The 19,038-nt window shown below is 51.7% G+C and overlaps 6 protein-coding genes across 6 annotated transcripts; 3 read left to right on the plus strand and 3 right to left on the minus strand.

Annotated features, from left to right (window-relative positions):
- The first annotated feature begins 4,246 nt into the window (after positions 1–4,246).
- On the plus strand, positions 4,247–4,855 carry BJX67DRAFT_238837 (uncharacterized protein). The gene has a single exon (XM_071026058.1). It carries the CDS (start codon positions 4,406–4,408, stop codon positions 4,712–4,714), a length of 309 nt encoding a protein of 102 aa, XP_070882590.1. The 5' UTR covers positions 4,247–4,405; the 3' UTR covers positions 4,715–4,855.
- Positions 4,856–8,623: 3,768 nt separating this feature from the next.
- BJX67DRAFT_238899 (Zn(II)2Cys6 transcription factor) lies at positions 8,624–11,065 on the plus strand. Its single transcript, XM_071026061.1, has 3 exons — positions 8,624–9,577; positions 9,642–9,730; positions 9,787–11,065. Exons 1-3 carry the CDS (start codon positions 8,976–8,978, stop codon positions 10,974–10,976), a joined length of 1,881 nt encoding a protein of 626 aa, XP_070882591.1. The 5' UTR covers positions 8,624–8,975; the 3' UTR covers positions 10,977–11,065.
- Positions 11,066–11,530, minus strand: BJX67DRAFT_238900 (uncharacterized protein). The gene has a single exon (XM_071026062.1). The coding sequence runs from the start codon at positions 11,449–11,451 to the stop codon at positions 11,155–11,157; it is 297 nt and encodes a 98-aa protein (XP_070882592.1). The 5' UTR covers positions 11,452–11,530; the 3' UTR covers positions 11,066–11,154.
- A 1,304-nt stretch (positions 11,531–12,834) lies between these two features.
- BJX67DRAFT_363050 (uncharacterized protein) lies at positions 12,835–13,566 on the plus strand. Its single transcript, XM_071030058.1, has one exon. The coding sequence runs from the start codon at positions 13,000–13,002 to the stop codon at positions 13,435–13,437; it is 438 nt and encodes a 145-aa protein (XP_070882593.1). The 5' UTR covers positions 12,835–12,999; the 3' UTR covers positions 13,438–13,566.
- Positions 13,567–13,905: 339 nt separating this feature from the next.
- On the minus strand, positions 13,906–14,436 carry BJX67DRAFT_384464 (putative extracellular thaumatin domain protein; the record flags this gene model as incomplete). Its single annotated transcript, XM_071033670.1, has 1 exon — positions 13,906–14,436. One exon carries the CDS (start codon positions 14,434–14,436, stop codon positions 13,906–13,908), a length of 531 nt encoding a protein of 176 aa, XP_070882594.1.
- A 1,245-nt stretch (positions 14,437–15,681) lies between these two features.
- BJX67DRAFT_374391 (Sec23/Sec24 family protein) lies at positions 15,682–19,001 on the minus strand (the record flags this gene model as incomplete). The annotated part of the gene is made up of 6 exons (XM_071031544.1): positions 15,682–16,316; positions 16,371–16,562; positions 16,620–17,057; positions 17,108–17,448; positions 17,502–17,599; positions 17,652–19,001. The coding sequence occupies 6 exons, from the start codon at positions 18,999–19,001 to the stop codon at positions 15,682–15,684; spliced, it is 3,054 nt and encodes a 1,017-aa protein (XP_070882595.1).
- Between the last annotated feature and the right edge of the window lie 37 nt (positions 19,002–19,038).

Here is a 19,038-nt window from a genome sequence, read left to right on the forward strand (position 1 = left end):
CCCCACCACCCCTCAACATCCCACCCCCGAATCCGGTCATTAAAACAGAGACGAACGGCCCCGGAACGACAGTCCCCAGCATCAGCGCGCTCATGAACGGGAACCCGCCCGCATCTTTACCGTCAATATCATCACCGTCGCCGGCTGCGTCCGCACCTGTGGGCTCGGCTACCGCCGCTCGCCCAGGCGAAGGGCCGCGCGATATCCCCAGCGACAAGATCGGGTTCGGCGGCGAAGATATGCGAGCTCTCCGCCAACTCGATCGCGTCTTCACCACATAACATCCAATCTTCCCCTCTCCCCCGCCGTTCGACGACCCGATGCGTATAGCCCTCGCGCGAATGCCAACGAAAACCTCTTCAATGCCCTCCCCTTCCGTTTCTCTCTCGATTCCCAATCTGCTTGATATTCCACAGTCTGTTCTGGTCGGCGTTATACCACAAGAGGAGCATATACGGACGGGTCTTGTTCTTCTATTCTAACTTTTACAGAATCAAGGTTCTTGTTATCTAACTTTTTTTGGGTTCTTCTGTTTGACTCTTTGCTTGCATTTGGCGGCCCGTTCGGAATTGAATTGAATCTACGATACAGTGTTGAGTGTTCATGCTATGGTTAAGTTAAGATTTGGTTAAAGTTAGGTTAGGTCAGGTCAAGACTGGATCGAATGGAATGAAATGAAATGAAATGAAATGACCCGTTAGCTCTCGCTAACCTCTTGGATGAGGATTTTACCGTGCCGCGCACATCTAGTACCTGTACCAGTAGTCGTTGCGTGCCCGAGGTACATACACACGTTGGGTCTATCTGTAAGATTGTAAACCTGAACGTCCAGTGGTCGGTGACCGTACTCGAACTCTTCGCGTATCCCACCCGCCTCCGGGGAGGAAGTACACGAACCCTGGCAGGTTCAAGCCCACTGGACACACCACACCTGCAGAAAGTATCCTGGATAATTTATACCGGTAGAACATAGGCGGTGCAGAGAACGTACGTATCTCCGGATTCCTACGGGTTTATGATGACCTCAGTACACGGATAATATAGAGGTATATATCGAGACGAGATTGGAAGTTAAATACCCCGTTATTCCTTAGATACCAGGTGATAACTAACGTCAGTACGAGGAGCGCACTGTCGAGGTTAGCAGGATCGAGTACCTCGAATAGATAAGGCGCTTTCAGCGACGATCGGCATCTTGGGGGCGTACGAGGTCTTTTGCTCTATCACCGAGCAGAGAAGCAGATTATCGAGATAGCGTTATGCGCTTGGACGCAATCTAACGTTGCCCTCGTGAAGTGACTGGCTGGCTGACTGGCTGGCTGGCATTCGTTTCAGCACGCTGAATTTTGGTAAGTAAGTATGGCTTCATTAGCATGCATACGATGTTGGCGTGCCGGATACACCGCATGTGGGACGCCTACTTTCTTGCAATTCAGCAGCAAAATATATCAGCCGCATACCCTCGAACTGTTCCTCTACCTGACTAGGCCAAGCTACGAAAGCGCCACCCAAAGTAAAGAACACAATAGCTGAATCTTACAGCTGGCTGCAACAGGATCTCGGAGCCGCGAGAGACCACCGTCCGTATCGCGATGCCCTTTATTCATGCTGGATGCGCCGACGATGCCAAGGGACGAATTGTCTCGTCAATGAGGTGTACCCCTACACAGACGGAGACGATCACACTAACAAACCCTGCCAAACATGAAACAATAACGCGAGACACTACTCAAGAAGATGAATCTACTTCCCCCCCTCCTCGGCCGTGGGCAGCAACCTACACTTTGATGATATGATGATATGATGATATTGCTGAGTCCCCAGAATAGCCGTAACTACGCGCTCCGAATCTGATAGCTATTTACAGGTAGTGAGCTGGGGAACAGTGATGGTAACCATGTAAGAGGAGACTTATTGGAGGCCAAGTTGATGTCCTGGAGTTGGTTCTGAACACTTCAGGTATTTGACCCGCGTAGATAGATAAGTATGCAGAGGCCCATGGAAAACGAGGGACGCTTGGGCCTAGGACCGCAAAGTATATGTCCTGGAACAGACTTGCAGCTCCATTGGAAAGCTTCGAGGAAGCTGAATGTATACCACCACCCTCTATGGACTGAATGCGCAAAGGTATGCAGCGATAAAAGTTCATCTTATTGTTCTATGGTGGTGAGGGCGAGGTAATCTTGAATTGTGACGATAGGCATGGATTCTCTTCGTACCATGGCTTGTCCCAGTCTGGGTGAGTTCAAAAAGGAATTTACAGTTTACAACTTTACTTACATATTTTTCTAAGGTTATTTGATCTCTGTCGTCTCGTCATCTTATCTTGATGATTGCGAGGATTTCCATAAGGTGGGAGATGCAACAGCATGTACCTGAATGCCGAGACTTCCACATTCAAAGTTCAATGGCTTTGTCTCTCTGTCGTGCACAAAATTTCTCGGACTCCTTTTGATCCCAAAACCAGGACTATTGTCCCTGCTGAGTCTGCGGCTGGCGAGTGAGAAACGTTACACAGCCGAATAGACTCTCCAACGGCTCCGCTTCGACTAGTTGTCGGAACTATTGATTGCGAAGGAAAGGCTCAGGTTACCTTAACTGTCGACGTGCAGAGGGATGGAATTGAGAGAGAACGGCCCACTCGTGCGCATGTCTGAAAGTGACAGCTGGGAGGGTCTGACAATTTGGAAGCTTATCCAGTCTCGATCAATCTCGGACTTGGAAGGGGTGGTGGTATGAATGCATGCAACCTTATCATCTTATCATAATCATGATAAGAGTTGAATAACATGCATGAATAACATGGAAAGGCTACTGCATATATATCGCAGGCGCATCCCCTCAACCCCCTTCCTTATCAATCTAACCCAATGCTTCCGCGTCTCGTCGAACACCAGACCAAAGGCGCCCTTATCTCCGAGTAAGAGTTATTCTCGCCCAATGGGTGTCGATAGACCATCTCCGTGAACGGCAGTCAACGGAGGACTGCACGAGAAAAAGGGGCGTTCCCGTTCAACTTCGATTGCGAGAGAGAATCACGTTGTCCTGGGTCACTCGTTGATTATTGATGCGATGTTTTCTGTCACCAATCCCACTTCGATGGAACGCCAGGACTATTGAAAACCAAAAGTCAGGAAGCTTCCGCCGATCGCTATCGGGCATTGCGAGCATGGGGGAAAGCACGATTATTGTCAATTGCTCAGAATCTGGTCCTTTCCGAAACAGTGGTTCCGTTCTTGAATCCGTGGTTGAAGGTCGGTCGTCTTCTGTTCGACATGGTCAGCCTCAATTTCGAGTCCCCGACTCCACGAACGACTGCACCCCGAGTCCCCGGGTCCCTTCGATCACTTCACATTGGGCAGATATGTCGCCATCGCAGCATTCAGCCTCCCAAACCTTAAAGGTTCTCAACCAGAGCGTCGGGTTCTCAGTTCCTGAACGTGGTGCTCATGATTCTCTCTGCGAAACTTCAAATTTGGAACGCAATGATGGACGAATTCCTTGCCTAGCACAAGCACTCGTTCTTCTGGACCGCCTTATTCGACGCCCGGAAATTGAGTAATGTTAGGGAACTTTTTCCTTTGGAACTGAGGGACTGCAAGGACTGAGCTCCCTCGTCCATTATTGCCTCTTCTCTCGTCCCTGTTGGAACACACAGCACACGACTCGTGATGTTCCCTCCTCGATGACGTCCTTGCTGCCCAAGCCTTGGCTACACCTTCCAATTTCCAGCGGTGTGACTCCAATCCGCTCGCCACACACAGTGCGTATTCTCTGACGTACCACATCCCATTCTGCGCTTCCGAGTTCAAAACAAATGCCTCATTTAGCCTGAGCGCTGAGGAGAGCTTCACACCCATGCGAGTCACGCCACCTTTGACCTCCTGCTCCTTGCACTTCCCAGCCGCGATACACACTCCATCCTCCATTCCGGAAAACCCAGGAAGCAAATTGAAGCACGTTCAGAGTTACCCAAACAATCGAATCCGTCCAGAGCAGAGTAGGCAAACCCAAGAGGATGGTCTCGGTCGTCAGCGAGGCTGCAAGATCAGGCAACGCTTGTGCTCGTCTTCCCCACTTCAGTGACAGAACCCGCCGCAGCGGACGACGGATGGGGAGGGGATGATCTCGGCGTGAAGTCAAAATTCCAACTGAATCAAGTCCCAACCTTCTTCCAGGGGCTCGGGCGCAGAAGATCCTGATCGACGCAACGGGGAAAACTGTTAGTCATAGAAACATGGGAACTAACCACGTTGGTACTAGCAGTCGTTGATGAAAAGGAGAATGTGAATGGTTGCAGTTGATGAAGTGGACAGGCGGAAAGGACCGAAACGAAGGAAAGGTTCCAGGGCTTGAGTTCCAATGAATGGCCTGAATAAACCCCGCATTCTGAAGCCAACTCAAAATGCTGTTCCACATTTGGCGGCAGCATCACGAGAAGCTGACCAGGAGGATCGGAGCACTGCGTCTGACGGGCTCTTCGAGCTTGCTTGGCTGGCGAAGGGAATGTGAGCACTTCACTTGCTTGTCGGGAGCCATGCGACCAAGCTCAAAATGGAAGGAAAGAAGTTCTTTGTCACTTTGTTGCATCGTGGCCTGGGGCTCTCTCGAGTTGCTTGAACCTGGTTCTCGTTGGCGAAACAGGTATGGACCTGTCAAGACTCAAGATGATCAACCCATCCAGGAGGAAGCAAGAAAAACGCTGGATATGTAGATCTTTGAACGTGTCACCTTGCCGTTTAAGGCCGCCGAAGATGAACCGATGGAAAACCTTGCTGGTTGGAGACTGGCGATGATAATGAGGCGTTCAAAGAAACCCATAGAACGGGATAGAATTCCATCAACGAAGAGCGTGTTTGAAGTGACCCGTCAAACAATCGAACGAATCATCCCACCTCAACCAGCCGTCTTCCCCTCGACCCTCGAGATCTGACCTCGCTCCTCACAGTCTGAGCGTTGGACCGAAGAAGGAAGAAATCAGCGGGAGAGAAGCGCACTAGGCCACCCCGAATGAGGAAGGCAGGGGGAAATTACTTTGTAAAATACGTCCTCGGCTGACCTTCCAAGGTTCCTCCTGTGCTGGTCCTAGGCTGGTCATGTGGTCAGTAACTGACGCGTATTTTGGCCCCGTCCTCGGAAAAAGGAGCCTGTGCCTCGCACTCGGGCGAGAAGAGCACTCAGGAGCGACAAGCAGATGAGACTTCCGAGGAGGTCTGAACACCATTGGCATGGCCACCGTTCGGAAGGCTGTCTTGAGCCTTGCCAGCTCTTCTTGATAAGGTGCCGGTGACTGGCATTTCGCGAGCGGACTCGGTGGCCCCGTTCGACTCAACTCGGACTTCATTATTTTTCTCTTGGCTTCACGAGGAGGAACTTAGTCTCGATCTCGAGCCTTGCGCGGCGGAGGCTTGAACAAGTGGCGGACTGGGGTTGCAGATGTCCTTCCGGCTTGTCCCCGCTTGCCCCTGTCGTCTCCGCATTTCGCTTCGCGATATTATGCAAGGATTGTCAGCGGCAGGCGAGGCTCGCTTCATAATTCGTCGAGTTGTCGTGCTGGACTTGGGATGTTCGGCGCGCTTTGTCGAAGTGAGGGGTTGAGGATGCTGGAGCCTGGGAAGTCATGTCGTCGAATTTATGTCAACATTGTCTCTTGAGCTCGAAGAAACTCAGTTTCGGTTCCAAGGCTCGCATTGAAAGGTCCTCCACTGAGGGCGAAGAGCTGACGGGAGCTCCCTCCCGTGGATCCACATGTCATTCAATTTCGCGATTCCCCTTCATCAAGTCCCAGCAAGTGAAGAGGAAGAACGAATCAGTCTTCAGAGTCAAGTTGGGCAGGGGATACCCTGAGGAAGGCCGGACAACCCAGCCCGGGTTATGCACAGGCGGATTATCCCGGATTATACCGGGGGTGATCTCATGATGGCATCCTCTTCTCGACTCCCGAGCGGACCGTTTCACCAGCAATGTGAATCCCTGATACTTGTTCTCCAGCTCGCCTGTGTCAGGTTAAGGAGATGCGGATGCAAGGTCTTGAAGACGTTGAATTTGCGTGATGGCTTGCGAGAGACTTCAGCAAGAGGAACAGCATCCATGTTCGAATGGTCAATTGGAATCAGTTGGAATTATGGGTCCAAGCTCTCCCCTGTCAGCGTCCATCTGAAGGCCCTGCCTGCCTGCCCCAATTTCGCGAGTCCAGACCAGGCTAGACTTCGATGATCCCCAAGCACAGCTGCTGGAACTGTCTTGGGTTGATTTTGCTGAGTCTTGTGTCCTTGCTTGGCTTGGCCCTGCCCTCTTGCGGGTTTCCTCACTGGGTAATCCGTTGACACTCAACCGCCCAGCAGGCTAATTTCTGACCCCTCGTAGTGGTATTATTCGTATCCATGCTTACAATACTGAACTCCAAGGCACCCGCCGGCAGAGATATGTACAAAATGTCAAATGCGCAGCATTCCAGCGGAGGGTTAAGAAAGCTCCTTGAGCCTTGAATTCTTGAGTTCGCCAAATTGTCTGACAGGCGCTCGATTGCCTCGTCTCCGAGTTTCCGTCCAAGTTTTCGCCCTGAGAAAGTGAGGGAGGTTGGGAACGGGACAACGAGGCCCAAGCACTCGGACATAAAACTGTCCAATCAAGCTCCCAGCCCTCGAGGAAAGTTGACCGTGCCGGTAAACGGAAACAGAAAATGACCGTCAAGAGACGATTGCCTTGAGGCGCCCTTTTGCCTGTCCTGTCCTGTCTCGTGCGCCGTCGCCATCTGGGGATGCCATACTCATGTGTTGGTGCCAGAATTATCAGAGCCCAAGGAGTGAGGAAATGAAGAGCGAATCTTTTGAACCCAGCCAGACATCAAACTTGACCTCGCCTGGCCTGACCTGCCAGATTTGATTGAGAAGGATTCTTCTCTTCCCCCCCCCCCCAATCATCTGATCCATGCTCTGATCTTGATCATCTGGAGAGGTGGGGAACAACTCAAAATTCTTTCCGAAAGTCGCTTTTTCTGGCGTTGGAATGGAGGTGTCCGTGCTGAGAGGATGACCAGGTCCACTTCCCCAGATTCAGATGGATTCGCTCAGTCACTGCAGTGCATGGGATTCCTTTTGATGGTTTTAATGGAAGGAAGAGATGGAGGAGAGTGTTCATCTTTTATGTTTTGGTCGAGACGCATGGTGATGGCGGGTTGAACGCAAGGAAATGAAAAAAAAAAAAAAAAAAAAAAAAAAAAACTGGTCCCGTCGAGATCAGGCGAGGGAGGCCGTCGGAGGACAGCGACTGGCCACAAAGTCTCACCAATGCAGGGCCAACTTGTTGCCCCAGGAGGCAGGTGGTCTGCAGTGTCACTGTCTGGCCATCTCATCTCCGCACAGGGCCACCACACGGTGAAACTCGGAACAGGCAAGTTCAATTTTTCCAAGACGTAGCGTGGGGTGTAGCGTCGTGAAGCTGAGCGAGCCGTGTCATCCCATCTGCACGTAATACAGAACCCCCAGAATGGGGATTCACATCCCTCGACAATCTTTGCTCATGAAAAATTGTGTGACTCTTCTTCCTTGCGATTGCCCAATGTTGGTGGATTCAATCCGCTGCGAGGCGATGGGCAACTCAGAACCGGTTGTTGTCCAAGTCACCGCGTTGGAAAGTGGGAGTGCAATCCATAAAAAAACTCTCATAGTTGAGTAAAAGGTGGCAGACGTTGAGGGCTGCAACGAAAGCGAGAGTTGGCAAGTGTGAGCTTGGCGAGCTGCCAACATGCTAGACAGACAGCCTCTGCAGTTCGTTGTAAAAGGGGAAAGAATCCTCCTGAGCGCTCACACGACGTTGGTGAGCTGCATGATCTGTCAAGCCTGGGCACCGGATACGGAGGTTGAAAACACATCTGCCCACATTCTGGAGACGGTCTGGGGAATTTGGCTCTGGACTTCTGCGGTTGGCGACCTGCGGGGGGATTCAAGACGACTAAGAGGATCATCCGCCAGAGTCATCATGCATTCAAACATTGGACAGAGTTGGGCATTACACCTCAAATTTTTCTTATTTGATCTGGATTTGCTTTTGCCGACCACATCTCCGGAGTCGGCGGGGGAACTGAGGCACGAGGAGGAGAAACGAGGAGAGAAATTTTCGAGATGGAAAAAGCAAAAAAAGGGAAAAGTCTCTGGCGAAGTTTCTCTCGTGTCAATCCCCGCATTTCCCGATCCCTTGATTCAATCTTGACCATCTGCAGAGGGTGAACCGGTCTTCTGGAGAGCGTTGGTACTAGTTCTGCTGGTGCGAGGACTGCTGGGAACTCAGCTGACACTCGGTTCTTGCAGAGGAAACGCCAACGAAACGACTGAAGTATATTACAGAGGACATCTCGATACGAATCGAGTACTACTAGTAGTATGATCCCGAGTCTGTCAGAGTTTGCCTAGTCTTGGATGCCTCAGTTGGGTCCACTGATCCTCAGAACTCACGCCCAATAACAGCGGCTGCTATACCTTCTCACAGGAACTTGGCCTTCTCCCCCATACTTTTCGCTCCAGCCAGACGGCCAGCAGACTTGCCTGATTGCCATTAATCATTCAAACCATTACTCTGACTCCTCATCTGCCCACTGGATCGCAGCACCAAATATATGAACGTCGCCTCCATCCGCCACCACTGCGTTGCCCCGTCTTTTGCTCCCTTCCCTCTTTTCGGTCTTCCCACTCTTCTTTCGAAACCACAGCCAAGTGTTCCTCGCCGCCCCCACTTCTTCCAGGAACACTCTTCACCACCACCACCACCCACTCCTCCAACTCACCCTTTCTCCCCTCCTGTTTCGCTCTTTCTCACTTCCCCTCTCGCAAACGGCTTCCTCTTCCCCACAAAGAGGGTTGGACGGCTTTGTTCCTCTCCTTCCCGCCTTCCTTCAACCCTTCGTTACACCTTTTTCCCTCTTTGCCTCGAAAGAGAATTGCGCTTCTGACCCCAGTCGGGTCGAGTCTGTATGGTCAATGTTGTCCATGCAAAAGTCTCCCTCCTTCATCATCCCACCCTCTCCCGGCCTCGAGAGTAATCCCTCTTCCCATGGCTACCTGTCGCATCCCAAGTCCTCCGACTGTCGCTCAACTTTAGCGGATCCTCCCGCCTTCCCAGACTACTCGGTGATGGACGGATCGCTCTCCCATCGCGGCAGCGTGAGCACCGACGCTTCCTCGAACGAATCTGCAGAATCTTGGGACGGTGACGGACCCTCCGACAGTTCTCCACCAGGCGATGCGGGCGTGAAGATTCCACCAACCTTGATCAGCCCCTCCAGCGTTTTCCAGTTTAACACTCGCGCATCGCCGGAATCCGATGTAGTGCCGAAAGTAGAAGAATTGGACGACAATGATGAGTTACAGAGTATCAAGCCATTAGGGGTGGAGGCCCATTCCCATGCGACTTCTGCGGATCCCACGGCTGCTCCCGTCAACGTTCCACGGAAACGTGGCCGACCACGCAAGCATCCGCTCCCTGTTCCCGGGGGTCAAGTCAAGGTCACCAAGGGCCGGTCCAAGACCGGATGCATCACTTGTAGGCGGCGCAAGAAGAAGTGCGACGAGACAAAACCTGCGTAAGTGCTAGACAGAACCTTTAGCCGGGTTAAGCGGGGGGGAAGCTGACCTGGCACTCTCTAGCTGTCTGAACTGCCAGAAAAATGCGGTCGTCTGCGAAGGTTATCCTCCAAAAGAAATATGGAGAAGTGGGAAGCAGAAGCTCGAAGAAGGTGCGTTGTCATTCTCTGTCTGCGAGCAATCTGCGGCCCGTCTAACTCTTTCATAGCTGCCAGGAACAGCTCAATAATCACCCGCTCCCTCCCCATCCTCATCGACGGCATCGAAACAGATATCGACCGAAAGCTTCTCGACCACTTCGTGTACGGCTTCAGCCGCGTATTGACCCTCATCAACGACGACTCGAATCCTTTCAAAGAAATTCTCCTCCCCATGGCGACACAACATAGAGGTTTGATGCACTCATTGATGTGCCTGTCGGGATCCCATTTGTCAGTTTTACAACCGGATGCTGGGGTGAATGAGCGGAAATACTACCACTTTCACCGAGCAATCCGAGATTTGAAGGATAACATCACTGCCAGGCAAAACTCGACGGCAGAAGAACCGGAATTACTGGTGGAGGATCCGATCATCGCGTCAACCATCGCCCTCAGTCTGAACACCATCTGTGAAGGAGAGACCAATGGCGAGTACCGACCACATATGGATGCAGCGAGATATCTACTCGTGACGCAGAAACCACGAAACGAGAAGTTTCGCCAATTCATCGTCGAGTTCTTTCAGTACCACGACATCTCCAACTCGATTACCTCGCTTGATCGACGACCGATTAGTCTCGATGGGGAACTCCGGCTTCCAGATTTCGTACCACATGCGCAAGCCGCGAATTTCTTGGGCGTATTCGATGGGCTGTTCAGATATATCTCCCAGGTAACTCGGTTGAGGGATCGGATCCGGCAGCGATTTACCGAGGGATACGAGCCAGCAGTCGACTATCAAATTCTTAGTGACGCCGTGAACATCGACTCCTCTATCCGGGTATGGGAAACGTCGCATCCCCCAAACACCCCGAACTTCTACCTGGCGCAGCTGTACCGACAATCGACTTGGGTGTATCTATATCGTACCATTCGACCCTCCCGGCCCAGCGAGAAAATTGCCCAAGTCGTGGACGACGGCCTGGAATGGCTGGATTTACTTCCTCAAGACGCTGGTGCCTTCAGTATCGTCCTTATGCCTTTGTTCCTGCTAGGATGCTCCGCATTCGTTCCCCGGCAGCGCGAGAGGATCCAAAAGGGTTTCGAGGCACTAAAGGCCTACTCCAACCTCCGCAACATCGAGCCAGCCTTCAAAGTAGTGCGACGTGTCTGGGAGGTCATGGACACGAAAGCCGAGGACAGCTGGGACTGGGAGAAAATCATCCAGGAAATGAACATGGATTTCCTCATTACCTGATTTCTTCTTCCTCTTAATTGCATTTTGCATGGTCCGGCCCTCCAGCATGGGGGTAACCCTGGCGTTTTCAATTGATCCTTGTTCTTTTTTTTTGCATATTATCTGACATCACGTTTGGCGATTTGGTTGACTTTGGGTCGGTATGGTCTGGTCTGGTCGGATATCTCGAGTTCTTCTCTTACCCATCGAAAAAGCAGGGATGAGTCTGCATGTCACCTCCGGGCAAAAGAGAGCGTGGAAAGTGGCGCGGCGTCAAGTGGTTGGTCAACAACAGGGACCGTACTATATACCAAATACGATACATCACTAACACAAAAACGCGGGAGAAACGAAAAAATCGGCTGGCTGTTTTGGTTCTATCTGGCAGCATCATCTTTGAATTGTTTGGCTTGTATTTATATTGATGGAGTGCATGCCTTAATGAGCTTGTCATGAGGTTCAGGTCCTGGTTCAGGTTCAGGCTTTTTTTTATCATTTGTTGATATTCTCTTCTTCCTGTGTGAGCAGTTGTAAATATTACTTCGAGTATAAATACTTACCCCTCTATATATACCCTATTTATTGGCATTCCGTGCATCGGTTTTCATAATAAACCAGATATCTTGTAAGTTATTGTTCGAGTCTCGCCCTTCAGTCAATAATGGGCGTGAGTCAGTTTCAATCTGTGGACGCTTGAGACATACCGCATTCGAAAACTCGTTCGTGATTTCCATGACATATAAAAGACGAAAATAGTACTATTATGTATGCCTGCTACGTTGATGCTCTGGACTCATAGCCCAGCCGTAGTACTCGTAATACCGAGAGTAGTGTTTGACGCCTCTTTCAGCAGGGAGTACGCGAGTGGCTTCATTCTTTATTTATAACGTAACCTATCAGAGCTGGAAATAGACCAGCTCTCCTTACACGGAACGCTAGCTTGAAATTCGAGGGACAGGCGCAAGTGTCCAAAAGTCGTTGCCAATTTTTGTTCCTTAGTTGGAAATCTACTGAGATATGATTCTAGCGGCGGATAGGCCCCTGGACTGGCGTAGATGACGGGCGAGGAGGGTTTGAAGCGTCGCAGTATTTTAATCAAGTCTCTCAATATCAACGTTTGCTTTTTCAGTATTAGAGTATTTCATTCCTCGCGCTGGGGCATGTGCTCTAGTGTTGTGGGGTGCGTCTCTGTTCCTATATATGAATATGAAGAAATCAATCTAGCGCGAACTGCCCCCTTCTCATAAATCTATGGGGAGGTATTGCTCTTACAATTTTCTTGAAGATAGGCATAGTATATTTCCGGGACGTTCTATGCCCAAGTTTTCCATCGGAAAGAGGATTTCCAGTACTATACACGTACACCGGAAAAAATCCCTCCAAACTGTCTCACCATCTCAATGAGCGAGACACGCCCAGGGAAGAGAAGCCCAGCAAGACAAGACAGACGAGACGCCGGCAGAAAACCCCAGCAAGCAAACCCGGCGGCGGAGAACACATGCATCCTCTCGCCACGTCGCGCTCCGTAGAAAAGGAGAGACTGAGATCGAAAATCCCCAAGTCGCGTATTTTACCTTCGTCCGTGATCGCCACTAGTTAGATGACTGGCACGCGTACCGTGCACGATGAAGATCGGATGGAGTAGGGACAGACGACAGGCGACAGATGAGAGCTGGAGAAAACCTTCCCTTCACAGAAACTCGCTGACAAGGGCACCGAAAGACCGGAGTTGGGTTCTAGAACACCCTTCCTTGGCGGATTGGCCGGACGGGGAAGCTGAGGGAGAGGTGGAACCGACATGGACTGACGAAGATGCAGCCGGAGGTGGGACCGATGGGGAACTGGATCCGCGTCAGCGTTCGCCATCTCATTCTCGAGTCTCTCGCTTGTTGGAGATTGTGTCCACTCAGTCCGGGTTGTTCGCCTGCTGTGGGGAGGGCTTGATTGAGATTGGCTTCCGAAGTTTTGTGTTGTGACCAATAAGTCTGCAATAAATAAGGTTTGGAGACCTCCTTGTTCATTTTATCCAATAGAATTACGGGATATGGAACCTCGCACAAAGCCACCGTCCAGAAAAGCAACCTCATTTGCTCAGCTGGCCCACTTCGACCCTGAGAATCGACAAACCCAATTGTATGACAGTCGAGGCTCCGTCCCACTGTGGCTGTCTCGAACAGCCAAATATTCCACAACTTCAACTCGCCTTTGCCCCCTCCGTCGAAAGAATCCGAATTTTCAGGCGGCGTCAATCACTGAGTCTCTCAGATTCCCTTCCATCTTGGCTTGCTCTGCTTCGCGGACTCAACAAGAAAATGCCGCGTTTCCGCCTTCGAGGTGCCTCCACTCCACTCCGGTCCCGTTCGTTGTGGAGGGTTTGGTGAGGCGCCCACGTTTTCCACTTTGGAACTTGGTGCACACAAGTGGGTTCTTCTTGGAAAGGGGGGGGGGCTCTCTTGTACTTGGTCTGGACTTGAGAAGTTGAAGAAAGGGAGATGGAGGCAAGGCTGGGTGGATCGAAGGAATCGGGAATGGAGGGTGAAGAGTTGTCAAACCTATAAGCGTGTGTAGCCTTGGAATTGGGAAGTCTCGGGGTTGAAGCTGAACAAAAGGAAGTCTATAAAATTCATAGTCTATCACTGATCTGCATGTCAAGAGTTGCAAGACAATTTGGCAGATACACTGTATATAAGGTGTATAATATTCATAGCGAAGGAAAGACTCAACCAGGAGTAACTATCGATCCACGAACGATTCCCAAGGTAATAAAATCTGCATCAAGAAGGGCTCTTTGATCCATCCCACTAGGGGAGAGCTTTCCCTATCGTAAACCCGAAACCAGCCATAACATAAGCATAACCAAAGGTGGAGAGTATCATGAAAGGTCGTTGCAATATATGAAACAAGTCATAGAATGTTGCGCCGTAAAAATAGCGAACAGATGTGGTCGAGCTTATGCGCCAAGGGTCAGCGTGAAGCTGGTGTCAACGGGGCAGCCGTGAGTGGCATGGTCATCCTTGGGCTGCAGGTAGGCTTCAGCGCAGGAGGTGTCACCAGCATGGCAGTTGACAGAGGGGCAGTTGTCGGTGACCTGGCTGGGGGAGACATCGAAACCGTGCTTGGTGAAGGTGGAGGCAGCACGGTCCATGTCGATACAGGACATGTCCCAGTAGATGGTCTCACCGGACTCTGTGTACTCGAACTGGAGCACATCGGTCTGGTCCGGGCTGGTGGAGAGCTTGATGGAAACACCACCGCCATTGGGGTTGGCTTGCCAGCTCTCAGTGTAGGATCCGCCGCCCGCAGGGAGGGTCTGCATGTTACTGACTCTATCAGTAACAGACCACGCGTAGACGTCGGATTCCATGTTGTTGACGATGGTGACACCGCCGCCGCCGCCCTGACGACGGACAACGGTAGGCTGAGGGAGAGCCGCGGTGAGGGTAGCGAGGGTAGCAGCAACGAGGGCCTTCGTGAACATCATTTTGAAGAAGGGTTCGGAAAGCACGAAGTCTTTGAAGTAGTGATTGTGGTTTGGTTGAGTGACAACTCAAGAGAATGTGATGTCCTAAAGACTGAAAGAAGGGAGAGACAAGTCAAAGAATGACTGAAAGACTGTATTTTGATCAAGAGAGTGTTGCTGATGCGGAAGAAAAGAGTCGAGGATAGGCCGGGCTTCCAGGGCTTTATATAGCTGAGCTGGCCTGCCCTGACACGGTGTGGAAACCCATCCCGGGACTCGGGTACGAGGCATTTCGATGGCAAAATGGGGTCTTGAAAAGAAAAATGAAAAGAACTCCACATAGATCCAGGTCCTGGCCAAGACAAAGCGTGGATGTTGCGTAAGTCCCCTGAAGGCTCCTGTGGTGCCTGACAACTGGCGCCACAAAGGCCATCAACCCTGCTGGAAGATCCCAGTGATTGGCATATAAAAGCTCCGCTTTCTCCACCAGATCGATGCATGGCAACCGAACCCCAAAAGTCCAGAACATGGATGTCTCGATTCGCCTCCGACAAAGCAGTAGTGTATGTAGTGGGATGGTCTGTGGAAGAACACCGAAGTACCTGAGTTGCCGTGGAAACACCATTTATGCTGTTTTGACGTGCGTGGCAATCCCAGGCTTGCGAGCCTTGGTTCCGGCAAAGGGGGATGTTGCATACTACCATGGCTCGATCGAGGAACGAAAAGAAGACCGAAGAATTGAACCCTGCGGCAGCCAACGTCGGCTAATTTATGGAGCACGCCACGAGCGCTGGACCCTGGTTCTTTATCGGAGAATGCACACGATATGTGCCCAGCTGGCGGCAACAGCTCTGCTCAACCACACCACACAATCCAAGACTTGCCTTGCTGAGGGTCATTTTGTGAACATTTCTTGCTGGGAATCGTAGTCTAGTGTGGAGCTTGGGGCAAAATCGGACCTCCCCATGGTACCTGTCGTGTCCTGAGGTTCAGGGCCCGCCCCCGTCGTGGGTGCGTGACTGCGAAAGGCGCCGTTGTCGATCCCCCGATGCTAGCATGTACTCTATTCAGGCCACTGGCTCCGCGGCGTGTTCTAGACCAATTCCATTCCATTTCTCCACCCAAGGGTGCTTGAAGGAGCACAGCATGTGCGGAATCAAACGACCGTGGTACATTGATAGTCCTCTCGAAGAGATCCAAATTACAGATGCAACCTAAGGCAAATAATAGGAAAGAAGAGAGAACTAGATTTGGAATAGCTTTCATTTACCAATAGGGTGCTCGTAGCCCAGTCAGGCCTGCTATCGATCCCTCTGTTGACGCATCATCACGTTTACGGCGTCCAGCGAGTTCCATGTTAATCTGCCGGTGGAGATGCACCAACCAGTCAACATAGCTCTGAGCCTCGTTGTTGCGGTCTTCCACGAGTAACCGGGCAAATTCGTACTCGGCCCCGTCGAGTCCCTGGCGGGCGAGCTGGAGTGTCACCGCCTTCGATCCTCTGGTAGTGGAGAAGTACTGTAGCAGGTTGCGCACCTGCGCGTTAAGGTGCGTCTCCAACACTGGGAGGGCGGAGGTCTGCGGGTTGAGCCCTTGCAGGGAAGTTTGGCCCTCGCCAAAGAGATCCTCCAAAAGGTTAGGCGATACCTGCGCATGAAGCCACAGAAGACACTGTTGGCCGTCGTCCACCAGGTATACTCCACCTTCTTCAACTTTGGAGAAGCTAGCCCGAAGAGAAGGAGGTACCTGGAGCTGGCCTCGCTCGTTCGGAAACCCGTCCTCTGGCTGCATGTTGTGGATGGGGATTATACGAGGGTACAAGTAGAGTGAAAGTTCGCCGCACCCTATTGATCGCAGCATCCGCATGTCGTGAATCCGTCGGTCTGATGCTTCCTGGCCGCCTGTGGGGTAAAGTCAGCGACTAGAACTTCTTGGATCAGCAAGTGGATCCTTACCTTTGAACGCCCGCGACTTGATCAGGCTGAGGATGAACATGGAGAGCTCCTTGAGGTTCTCCGGTAGTACAAGTTGGCCGGGAGGATGCGATCCAGAAAACACCTTGCGGTACCCACTGAAAATATCTACAGTCTTCTCTGTTATGTTCGCCCGAATATCCTTGAGGGATTTGTCCAGGGTTTTAGCCGCGGCTGAGGATCAGGAATTAGTATGCAAATCCAGGGAGCAATTTAAATCGCGGGACGTACCTTCTTTAGCAATTATGCTAACAACGGCATCTTGATCTATAAACTTCATCGTCTCCATTCCCCCTTCATTAACTGCGGCAACTATATTAATACAACGAACGCGCCGTTGCCCGTTTGCTGAGGTATACAGCAGTGCAGCTTGGAAATGAGCATCGAGCTTCGTATCGAGCTTGCCATCATAGCTGAAAAGGACAGCAATCGCTTTGTCAGCATCGATTGCACCGATCTCAAGATCGGCACCGAGCGTGTGTTGCACAAAATTACCGTGGTATCCTGACACTTGCAGTCCGTTAGAGCAACGGACCTTCATCAGTGCTTGGTACCCCGTCTCTCTCGTAGCTGCATGCGCAAGTTCCTCGGAAAGTTTTCGAATGTCCCGTGGGGCGTGGAAGTTAGGGTAGAAGAAGGTTTCGCCACCCGTTACCTCGGGGATGTGGCCTGGAAAAATAAGTAACGCTGGAGCCAAACAGGAATAGTCCGCAACCTACCGATGGTAGCAACGTCCATATAGGTTCCACTGGGAGCTGCAATGAACATGTCAACACCAACCCCGGCCTCAGCAAGCTTGCCTGCCGTTTCTCGCCATGCCGGATTCTCCGTGGTAAAAAGTTTCTTCTCCATGTCCGTTCCATGAGCTTTAGGGTCATCCCGAAGGCTCAATGCGCCAGGACCCCACGTCGGCAGCGTACAAACTGTCCCAATGATTTTACCACCAGTGGCATGTAGCGCTGACAAACCCGCATTAAGAGCGGGCAGTAAAGCGGGTTCCGGTGTTTTGACGCGTGAGAAGATATTTGGGATTTGTTTTAGCAGAGAGGTGATCACATCCCTATGAGATCGTCAGGATCAAGCCTAGAAAACAGGAATTGACAGAATACTCACTTAGCCTCATATGGGTCAACAAACAACCCATCACTCAGAGGAACAAAGGGCTCTTGCAGATCGGTCATAACTAACATTTGCGCCTGCTGAAGTTCGGCCTAACAGCTGTCAGTATACTTCCCAGATATGGGATGAGGCAAGAGTTCATACGCTGAGGTTGTAGAATTGTACTTCCCTATCGTAAGTGACGATCCCAATCTTCGACCCTTCAGGTATCCGCCGCACCGGCATGGTATCCTGAGTATTTTCTGACGACTCCCCTGCATATAGAGCGTTGAAGATACCCTTACATACACCCTTCAAAAAACCTCGGTTGACAGATTCGGCGCTAACGTCAATCAAGAACAGCCATCGAAGATCAACAGGTTCCTTATTCCAGTAGTCTTTGGGGACAAGGAACTCGACTGTTCCCATCATGAGTTCCGGACGCTGCATACGGTCGACGCGCGACCCAGAAGGATCGATTGGGGCAAAGTATTCTGGCGGAACATCGTTGGGGAAAGTGCACATGTTGCAGACGAACTTGTTCCCACCAGATCGGAACGACATAAAGGGATTGATGTATGTTCGGCAGCGGCGGCAACGCGGAGGTCCTGTGTCTCCGAAATCGAGAACGGGGATGGGCTGCTCGCCGGCGTCTAGACGGGCAAACGGCTGGAGAATCATCCCTAGCGGAAGACCAGTGGATGAAAGGAAGTCGGAGGCAGAGGGAATATTATTCAAGGTCAAACGAGCGTATTTCGGGGATGAGTTGCCCTGGTCGTGGGCCACAAATGGAATGGCCGCGGGGGGAGGTATGTGGCGTTCCATAGTGGGATAGACATGGCTGAAGTAGTACTGCGCTGGTACATCACGCGAGCGAGGGATACTCGGGATCTGCTCTGGATCAATCCTCCCTTGAGTAGGGACAGTACCATGGCCTGGGTCGGGCACAACTCCAGGAGCTGCTGGTTGGGGGACAATACTCGAAGAACCCAGAGCGGGGGAAACAGCGTGAGGGGCTTGGGTGAGCCCGGTATTTAGGAATTGAGATGAATGGTGTTGTAGAGAGTCCACTGGCCCTGTTGGAAATTGCTGCGTAGGAGCTGGCGCCGCCCCAATGTCATGATATGCGTGACGGTGCTTCTTCTTCGAAGTCCGAGGCCCCCCCTCCCCGCCAATTATCCCTAATCCACCCATCTGAGAGGCTAATCCGGTCATCATTTGATCAGGCGGTTGTCCTGGAGGTGGTTGCGGGTTGGCGCCGTAGGCAGATTGCGGCGCAAGCGGCTGGAGAGGCTGTTGAGGTAGGGGTGGAGGGGGACCGGCGGCCCATTGTTGGCTATTGGGAGCACCAGACCCGTAAAACCCTCCGGGCTGCTGAGGAGAAGGACCCGGGGAAAATCCGGCGGCGTGTTGCCCAGGATAGGGAGCATGAGGGAGGATTCTATTCGGATTGGAGGGGTCGTCACCAGGCGCAGCTCCGTGGGCGGGGGATCGAAAATAGTTCTGGTCCGCCATGGTGCTTCATCACAGAGAAGACGGGGACTAGACACGC

Source organism: Aspergillus lucknowensis (assembly GCF_044049455.1).
Source record: "Aspergillus lucknowensis strain CBS 449.75 chromosome Unknown BJX67scaffold_49, whole genome shotgun sequence".
Lineage (NCBI taxonomy): Eukaryota > Fungi > Ascomycota > Eurotiomycetes > Eurotiales > Aspergillaceae > Aspergillus > Aspergillus lucknowensis.

What these genes read in the sequence shown, in the direction of transcription:
- BJX67DRAFT_238837 (XM_071026058.1), top strand. Translation starts at nt 4,406, where the DNA reads ATGCTGTTCCACATTTGGCGGCAGCATCACGAGAAGCTGACCAGGAGG.
- BJX67DRAFT_238899 (XM_071026061.1), top strand. Translation starts at nt 8,976, where the DNA reads ATGTTGTCCATGCAAAAGTCTCCCTCCTTCATCATCCCACCCTCTCCC. An exon ending in TGCGACGAGACAAAACCTGC is followed by an intron (nt 9,578 to 9,641) that starts GTAAGTGCTAGA and finishes GGCACTCTCTAG; the next exon opens with CTGTCTGAACTGCCAGAAAA. An exon ending in GAAGCAGAAGCTCGAAGAAG is followed by an intron (nt 9,731 to 9,786) that starts GTGCGTTGTCAT and finishes ACTCTTTCATAG; the next exon opens with CTGCCAGGAACAGCTCAATA.
- BJX67DRAFT_238900 (XM_071026062.1), bottom strand. Translation starts at nt 11,451, where the DNA reads ATGATAAAAAAAAGCCTGAACCTGAACCAGGACCTGAACCTCATGACA.
- BJX67DRAFT_363050 (XM_071030058.1), top strand. Translation starts at nt 13,000, where the DNA reads ATGGAACCTCGCACAAAGCCACCGTCCAGAAAAGCAACCTCATTTGCT.